This window comes from Dinoponera quadriceps, unplaced genomic scaffold (assembly GCF_001313825.1).
Source record: "Dinoponera quadriceps isolate SergipeBrazil2010 unplaced genomic scaffold, ASM131382v1 scaffold1565, whole genome shotgun sequence".
Taxonomy (NCBI): Eukaryota; Metazoa; Arthropoda; class Insecta; order Hymenoptera; family Formicidae; genus Dinoponera; species Dinoponera quadriceps.
This window is the reverse complement of record NW_014556124.1, coordinates 1,389,716-1,399,519: the sequence shown is the minus strand read 5'-3', so window position 1 is coordinate 1,399,519 and position 9,804 is coordinate 1,389,716. Positions and strand designations below refer to the sequence as shown.

The 9,804-nt window shown below is 45.6% G+C and overlaps 2 protein-coding genes across 7 annotated transcripts in view; one reads left to right on the top strand and one right to left on the bottom strand.

The window, feature by feature from the left end:
• Positions 1 to 9,804, top strand: part of LOC106746745 (collagen alpha-1(III) chain-like) — a 60,856-nt gene that overhangs the window by 31,221 nt on the left and 19,831 nt on the right. The gene's annotated exons all lie outside the window — the stretch shown is intronic.
• Positions 1 to 9,804, bottom strand: part of LOC106746744 (two pore potassium channel protein sup-9) — a 67,908-nt gene that overhangs the window by 45,523 nt on the left and 12,581 nt on the right. For all 6 annotated transcript variants that reach the window (XM_014623689.1, XM_014623690.1, XM_014623688.1 and 3 more), the window contains one exon: positions 9,303 to 9,471. In XM_014623689.1, the coding sequence (XP_014479175.1) occupies positions 9,303 to 9,471 (169 nt within the window). The remainder of the gene's footprint in view (positions 1 to 9,302; positions 9,472 to 9,804) is intronic.

Sequence of the window (9,804 nt, the reverse complement as noted above, 5' to 3'; positions counted from 1 at the left end):
GGGGGGGGGGGGGGGGTGGCGGGGGGTATGCGACGAATGGGAAATATTTTCAAGCCGTTCGCGCGCAAAAGCTCTCGCGCTAAATGCACGTTGGACGCGATGTGCATTTAGTTTTAGCGGTGTACATAATAATACCGAGAGGCACACTGATAACCGCGCACGCTGATGCACCCCATCAGCGGTGCCCCACCAGCGATGTTTATCATTTTCACTAACTGACAATTTTGGCAGCCGAGGTCTCTCGATTTTATCCTCTTTCGCTCGCACGATGATTTACTGCAACACGCCGCGACATAAATTAACATGATATATGCACTCGTCATCTCGTTCGTTTCCATTCACGGCGGTTCAACCTGTGCTCAAGCGATGCGCGAAACACGCTCAATTACCGCCGTAATTTCGGACGGAGGACGAAAGTTAAAAATCGTAAATTAATGTAAATCAGTTAACGCGGATAGCTCCGAATGAAATTATAGCGGTATCATTTTTTCACCAGGCTTCGTCACCTCCGCTCCGCTCGTTCCTCTTTATTTACTCAGCGAACACTGCAAAATTTCAAACAACGTCAGCAAAAGTGTGAGCAGTTCGGCGAAAGGGGACCGACTCGTGGATAACCCCGACTCCGTGTGCAATCTTAAAATGAAAAAGGTTAAGTGGAAGAAGAATTGTAAATTCAGACGTCGGAGATCGAAGGTCGAGATTTCATCAATTTAAAATCCAAAATTTGAGACATCAAATTGACGATAAAAAAAAAAGAGAATGAACGCGCGCGAACCAAATCCCCCTCCCGCCGAGGTTTATTTTTATGACTCTGAGACGCGGATGATCGATACAGAGGATGATTAATTAGAACGGCGGTGTCAAAGCGTTCCGGGTCCCCGAAGTGTCCGGAAGTTTTTCCACGCACGTAACAGGTATCACGTGTGCGACGTATCAGGGACATTGGAGGGTCCGGTCGTGCGGGCCGTCGGCCAGAGAATTATTGGCGATTAACCAAAAATACGGAAACCGATACGCCTCTCTCGTACGGCGCGGGAGACGCGTTATTTGCCCGTCGTCGTCATCGTCGTCGTCGTCATCGTCGCCCACGTCCTCTCTTCGTAATCGTCGTTATCGCGCCGTCCGCGTTACACCCACCGTCGACGCGGAGATCAATTACCGCGAGGATTAATCGCCGGTGGATTTGTCGTGGCATCAATTTATCGGCTTGTCAAGAAGTTAACGGCGAAATGATTCCCCCTGAAAATTAATTATGCCGGCTGCCGCCGTATCGCCGCCGTCGGACAATCGCTGTCGCGCTTGATTTACATCGGTATTACGTTACAGCCGTTGCAACTTCGCGACGTCGCTCCGCGGCTATTGCGCGCCGAAACTTACGACGAGCCGAGCGTGAGGACGCGTTGCACTCGCCCCGTTTCTTATTATCCTCTTCTTATCGTTCAATTGAATCGATCATTCATTTAAATCGAGCCGCAGGAACACCACTCGATCGAGAGCGATCGAGTGGTTTTGCTCAGTTTTGCTCGTGACATCGCGCGACACCAGCGGATATGTTAATGGCGGATACGTCGCGCGCTAAATTGACGCTAATTAGAAATAAGAGGTTCGATATGCCGTCTTTCGAGCGACTAACGCTAATTGCAGCCGCAGCTCCTCGCGGGAGTTTCGCTCGCACGCCGCCACCTGTTTCAAAGAATCCCCCCCGACATCCTTTAAACAAATTAGTCGACGGCTTATTTTAATTGGCTGTGCTTTCGAGCCTTAATAGCATTAAGATTAAAGGAAGGTGTACAAAGAGGAGTACACGAGAAATGTACGGAGCGGCGTGTAACTGACTGCCGCGAGGCAAGGCTGCGTCGCGAGAATCTCTCGCGTAATATCCGAATTTTTGAGATTTCTTCAAACTTTTAATATCTCATTTCGATATTAATATCTCCCGGAAGGATATTCAAGGAGATTTCAAGCCTGCGCAATTTTTAAATATTTACGTAGAAGCAGGGGACGAATTACACACCTCTCTGACATTTTCCGCGTCACGAAAAACATACTTTTTCAAGGATCACGTTCCGCAAAAACTGCTAAGTAATCTCTTCTTCTGAGACCCGTCGGAACATCCGTGTCTTTTACCGGGCACACTCTAAGTGCGTCACTGTCACACGCATAAGCGTGTGATTTGGCTGAAATTTTTTTTTACACACATTTCTTACTGTTTAAATTGCAACACAGGTGTTAATTCAACACGTTGAGTGCCGAGCTGCTTACCATTGATCGTACAAACGTCTATCTGATAATTAAATCACTAAAGTGTGAATAAACATGATTCAGGGGATTACCTTGTTTCCTATGAAATAAATATAATTAAAATAATAATAAGTAAAATAATACAATTAAAATTATATAATTATATAATTAAAATAATAATCAGTAAAATGATATAATTAAAATTATAAAATAAATCTGATAAATATAATTTACACAAAGGGTACATAAATCTTTTACCTTGTTAGTTCTTTATCAGCCGTACAGTTTCTACTTTACAGATGCAATTAATTATACGTTATACGTAATTTAACAGAACGCGATAATATCACAATGCCTGTCACTGACTGACTCTCGCGGCACTCAACGCGTTAGTATATTTATATACGGGAAAGAAATTAATCTCAAATCAAGAATAGATATTCTCGTGTATGAGTAAGAATATTATAACCTTCTTAGAAGATTTTTCGTCCCGAATTGAGCTCAAGTGGTACCTGCATCAAAATAAGTTCAATCAAATCAAGACTGAAAGTCTTCTAAGAAAATTATGATATTCTTGCTTATATAATTCTTCTTTTCCGTGTACACGTCAGAATATAACACACGCGCATTGCGATTTAAACGTACGAAGGGAAATGAAGGAGATGAAAAAGTAGCAGCGGCAAAATCACGTGCATAAGCAAGTGTGATAATAACACACTTAGAATTCCAATGCCAGCCGGTGGGGAGATATGAATGCGGGACGACGAATAACGTCAAATAACTCGCTTTATTTCCGCGTGCGCGCTAATGATGAGAAAAAATTATCCCCGGTCGCGATATCGGGCGATTCGCTCCGCATATGCGACCGCGAGCACCGAATTTCGCGCATTCCCCCTGCGGTAACGAACCCCTCGACGATCGGTCGAAATTTCGCATCGCTGAATTCTGACGCGCATCACCACCACCGCCGACTCGTTGTCCAAGTTGGGCTCGGTGGAATCGATCCCGGCCGTGCCGACCCTTTCACGTTGATACCGGCCCGTAATCACGCTCGGAATAAAGCGGAGTCGGTCGCGCGCCTCCGCGTCGGGGATCTCGAGAAGAGCCCCCGGAATTAATTAAAAGGTCTCGCCGGCCCTGCCGAAAAGTTCGCGCGCCCGTTAATCCCACCGCTCGTTCCCCGCCGCGCGAGTTTCACTCTGGCAAAAAAAGAAAAGGGAAGAAGATGCGTAAACGAAGGCGGTTTTCGTAAAGAGGGAAGCTGAGTGGCTTCGCGAATTTACTTTGTTCGGGGAAATCGCCGCTATTGAGCGAGAGAGAGAGAGAGAGAGAGAGATCGCCGCGGTGGAGCGTTAATTTATAAACAATTCTCGAGCGAGAACTCGCAACCGCAGCCAACATCAGCCAAGAGCGAGTTTCTCGCACTCGTCGCGTCACTCGGCGTTAGTTGCGTAACATTGCCCCAAGTCTCGAAATTACACCTGAACTATCATTCGGGAAGAATGATTAATTACACGGGGATTGCGCGCAGACATGTCGGAGTTTTCCAAACGGAAGACGCGCGAAACTTTGCGCCTCGCGCGATGAGAAATTCCCGGTATTCTCCATTCCCATTGAATTACGTTGTTTGTGTTAAACAAATTAAACAAATACATTTACCAAATCCAGAAAAATTCCTTTTTTCCTTCGCGTAGTGTCGAGTAACAGGTTCTCGTACGATGATTGACAGCCGTAGTCAGGCAAGCGTGGCTTCGTTATAACGTCTGGCTAAATGTCTGGCGATTAACTCTAAACGGGACCGTATTATTGACGGTAAACTGCTTTCTATTTGAACTGTTAATTAAATTCTCTATATCCTCCCGCATTCGCTTGCATCCCAAGAGTGTCGCGTAACCGGGCGGGCGCGATAAGAAGGGATTCCCGATGCCGGCGACGTGTGTCGGTATTCCATTACGTGAAAAAGAGAACGGATCTACGGTATTTCCGAACGGAGTTCTCATCCGTTTCCGTGCCGCCGCGATCGGACTTCCCATCCGCACATCGTGTCACATCATTTACGCCGAGGCCACGAAGAATCCTCGTCACTCGAATATCATCGCAACCGGGTACATTTTTCGCGTCATAATTTTCACTCCAGATAAATCCCGCCGTCGAATTGGAAGTATCAATATGGAATTTCAAGGTGTGACACGATTTCCTACCCTGATGACGCAGATTGATCGTCCCTCCCATATATTGAGTCTTAATAAAGGATTCGCTTCAGAATAATTTTAACATTCGACTATCTGAATATCGTCTCAGTATTATTCAATAATGAATACATTACGCTGAGCGAAATGAAGAATTAAGATAGATTAAACGCCGATGAAATATCGAGATATACAAACGGTACGTGATTCCATTGATCCTTCCAGTTTCGGACGGGTGGCGCGGCGTTAACGCGGAGTTCAACATTTCCATTCGCCCGCTCGTCCTTCATTTTTAATTGAAAACATTACTGCTTATCATTAACAATAACGATTTGCTATAACAACGAGGACGGCCCGAAGAATCGCGATAAAAGCCGCGTTAATATGCGCGTATTTTCACGATCGCCTCGCGCGCGCGCGGCGACACGAGCGCGCCCGGATTTACGTAAATTTATTTAAACGCGTCGCGATTGGATTAAAGTATTCCGCGATATTTTTGTTACCGCCTCGTGTGAATTCGGGCGTGCGGATTAAAGCGGAAAACGGAAATCGAACGCGCAGGAGAACGCCGGCCGAGGAACAATGCGAGAAATTAAGTGTAATCGTGCCGCGTTCCGATTACGCTCGGCGCGGCTCGGCGACGGGGCGGGAGCTTTTACGCCGTGAAAGCCCGCGTATCGACCGCGCTCGACGATCCGCCGTAACGACGCGCGACCTTCGTCAGCGTTTTCGCGAAATTCGCGGGCGGAATATGCATAAGTCGATCGATTACCAATTCAATGGCATTGACCCGATTTTTCGGCATGTTCGAGGAGCACTCAGCGAGACGACGACGCCGTCGTCCGTTGATGCGCCTCTTCCCAATCCGTGATCTATCGAGAATATTCAATCGGCATTAAACGACGGCGCGAGCTTTATAAACGGGAACCGATGTTCTTCCTCGCGGGGGAAAATTCTGGCGCATATCGCAGGCGTAGACGCGAACCGGAAATGAGTGGGTAGCAGCAGAACCGGCGCTACGTTGAAATTTACGCCGACGGCGTAACGTGTTCCGCCCGAGAGTTTCTTTATGTTAATTCGCTGTCACGCCGGGCCGAAGTTAAAGGAGTTGGCACAATGAGAAGTAAATATGTTTAACGAAAGTACAGTCTGCCGGGAGCTAAGCATATTTGGTTGACTACGCCCGCGCATATATTTCGGCCTCCGCAAATCGGTGCGACGATACTTTACCGTGGGAAGGCACATAAAGCACACGTAGCGAAGGATAATTAACGAATGAGATAATTAGCATTTGCATTCATTTATTTCGGCGATTCGCCCACTTTTCATCGCGTCGGCCGCCGATTGGGGTATGCATCATCCTGGGACGTCCTGCGAACGCGAATATTTCGACTATTAGAGGTGAGTTAACTACCTTAAGCCTAACGATGCGCGACGCGCTGAAGAAATTAATTGCCGACGAACGGACGAAGCGAGCGAGTCTCCGCGGGGTGGCTTTTCCGTGAGATCGAGCGATCGACGACGTGTTAATTAATTTCCGGCCTAACCAACAAGTCCCGGATCCACCCTCACTGCGGATTCGTCGGCTCGGCGTGGACGCGCGCGACGGGTAATTTTCGACGGCGACTCGATTCCGCGAAGATATCGGGAAGGGGAGCGGGGAAACGCGAGTATCGACGCGACTTTCGTCATGGCAGATGGGAGACCTCGCGGTAATTAAATATCTGATGAAAGCCGATCATTTATCGGTTGTTTATTTTCAGATCATTATGTCTGTCCGATTGAAGCCTCGTTGGGTTTGGACGCGAGCTCGTTAAAATCGATAATATAGGCGAGCAAAGGTAACGAGGGGCAAAGAGAGGAAATGAGATAGATAGCTAAACAGATAGATAGACGTGTGTGGACAGGACGGGAGATGGTGTACATCATCGAAATCAAAAGAGAAATTAATTAATGTATTTATTAAATGTCGCAACGTTGTCGATTGGGGTAACGTGACAGTTTAGTATTAATTGACTAACGCGCAGTTCATCGATTTATGATTGCAATCTCGCATAAAGCGTCGGTATATCGAACATATCTCGTACCATTAATTAATTTATGTTAATTCGAAACCTCGCTTTGCGTTGCGCTGATTACATGCGCTGAGACAAAGGACGATATCCGAAGTGTTAAATTCGGACTGAAAATAGCCGACCGATCATCGATTTCTAATAAATTTCTTTCACACGTATATACACACACGCGCGCGTCTTCAGCATTGATTCACGCGAGAACTATTTAAATAGCAGTCATAACGTAAGTATCGACGATCATCAACGGGATGAACTTTTTGGGAGGACATATGTGTGTGTACGCGTGCGACTAGCGAAGTCATATAAATTCATACGAATTATCAGTGCTTAATTACGCGGTTAATGATATTATAATTATTTATTATTTTAGTTATTAAATTATTACAGCGCTGTTGTGCTATTAATTTCTGTCCGCCAGTCCGAGTAACATTGAGCGTGCGGCATTCATATTAAAATACCGATGTTTAATTATTTATAACGTACCCTGGCTGTAAAAAGGAGAAAAAAAAAATGCTGAACACGCGCCGATACGATCGGCCGCAGCAGCTACTTTTACGTATTTCTAATTTATGCGGTGCCTTCATAAATTGCGCAATTCCTTTCGCGTAATTTTGCCGCGTAATCATGATTTATACTCTACACACACTCACGTGCGCGTACACACACATACCGAGACGGTGCAGCACGCATAACCTCGAGAACAAAGCCGCCATCACGTTAAAGTCATTAATATCACTTTACCCTTTCATTGCTGCTGTGAGATCGTACGGCGCCGGAAAATGATAAATTCCACGTCTCAGGATACTACTCGTGGCCTGGATACCGGTAACTGTCTGTCGTTTCACGTCGATCCTTCCGTTCGACGCGGTAACTCGATCTCTTTTGGTGCATCAATCCGAGAGGGAGAGAGAGAGAGAGAGAAAGACAGAACGTGAGAGGCGAGCACCGCGGCAAATGTGCTTACGAAAATCGATGATGACCGATGACGGGAAGTCCATCTCGTCCGCTTTTGTGGCCGGCTCATTACGTCCGGGCGATCTTAATTATCCTCGTCGATCCGCGAGAAAAATGACTTTCCGAGGGTGAAAATCCGTGGATTCTCGACGAGTTCGTTTCCACCGCGCACTGACAAAAATTCGTCTCTGCGTTGAGTCACCCGACGATGCAAGCGATTGGCGTATTTTTTCGACATTTGGCCGAATGAAGAGATTTTTAAGTTGGCACGTACTTTTACGAATCGATAGATTAGAATTCCATTAGCTTAATCGTCGAGATTAACAAAAAGATATTCCAACTGCGGCATTACGTACATCAAAAATAGAAATGAAAGAATAAAATCGGATTTGCTAATTGGAAAAATCAAAAGACAGAAATAGATTTTTATTAGCTCGATAAAAGTTGACACACAAAAAGAATATCAACTACGTTACTCTGTGTGTGACATCGAAAATTCACCATCAACTCCGAGAAACTTGTTCTGCAATCGGCACGAAATAGAACGGCTCTGCGCCCGCTTTCTTTCTCTCTCCCTCTCCCTCCCTTCCTCCTTCGTCGACCTGATTATTAGAAAAGCTCTAAACCGGGGGCTTTTAACCCAGCGGAGTGATTATTAATTTTGTACATTCGAAAGACTTCGATTACTTGTTCCGAACAGCAGGGAACCGAACCGGATACTAAAATCGCCGAATATACCAGCGAATAAAAGAGAATTAATAAATGGATATAAATGACGAACGAATCGGAATTTAACGAATGTATTTCCATCGCCACCCTCTTCCTAACTATTCTTCCTCTTCTCTTTTCACTCTCTCTCTCTCTCTCTCTTTTTCTCTCTCTCTCTATTTTATCAATCCCTTGCCTCAGCTGATATCTCTGGCGGCGCAAGATTTATGTACATATTTTTCCACACTAGACCTGCCCGTTTTTACAATTTAAATCTGCTCCTATTTTCAGGCATACCTGCTTATTTGAGTATGTGTATCGCGAACTTGAATTTCCACCCGGACTGTTCTTACCACATTGCGTCACGCTGTCCTCAATGTTCATTTATATGTGCTAGATACACACGCGTATGTATAAAAAAAAAAAAAATCATTCATCCAAATGTATCGCGATGAGATTATAGACGATATCTCTTTCTCTCTTTTTCTCTCTCTCTTCGCTCGACAATAAAGGGGATATCGAATTTGTGCCGCGTATTACAAGCAATTACTACTCGCCGAGTAATTTTCACTCGCTCGAACAAAGAGCTCTCAAGCGCGTTACGAGTTATAGCTTCCCGGCTATCGGGAAGATAACTCGTGAACTTGATTACCGAAATCCGAAATCTCACGGCCGCTCCTCTTTATCTCCGAGCTCTCGAGACGTATCCTCATAGTCGGGGGACAAGAGAGAGCCTTTAAGGAGATTTATCAGTCACGACGAGAAAAGTGGGCATTAGCCGGGCATTAAGAGCGCAAATAAGAGCGCTGTGTTTAGTGCGAAGTACCCGGCAGCAGAGTAAATTGTCTACATTTTTCAAGCGTTTCCCTGATATTTGCCCTCCGCGTTTCCCGCACTGTCTTATCCGTCTAGAGAGACAAACGCGGATATACCGGTGGCGGCTCCGCCGTTCGTTCGTTTAATTTCGGGGAATTAAAGTGAATTAAGAAATTAAAGTAGATCGATGAATTAAAGCAAATGAGATTTAAGGCGGAATTGAAGACGGTGAGCTTCGAAAAAAAGAAGAGAATACACACGTATATATACGCAGGTATGTTTATACTCTACGGAGAGTGGGACGAGGGGAGAGACTCACCGATGGTCGTTATCACAGTGAGGGAATACAGAAAGGCGCCCGCGAAAGTCCACTTATTTTCCTCCACGCCGTCGTATCCATTTTTTATGGCCGACACCACCTTCTTCTGGTAACTCTCGAGAATGTCCCGCACCTTTGCCTTCCACAGCTTCTCCGAGAACACGTTCTCCTGCACGCGACAACGCATCAACGCCATTAGAATATGATGAAAAGAAAAGTTGTCGTGAAAAGAGTGCGGGAAAGGCCCGACGAGAGGCTGCTTCTTGGCTAGCCGTTAAATCGATCGTCTCATATACACTTACTCGTGCGCGACACGAGAAAGAATTAACGATCAGTCAATTATTTCGATGGTGAAGATAAATGCATCGGAACGTTATTTTGCTTGATAAATACTCATTTCACGAGTGGCTCCTTGAGCGATGGCGCCACTGAAAATAACGGACGCTAATGGGCAATACGTCAATTGGTTGATTTTGTTGACAAGTAAATGAATATTTCATGT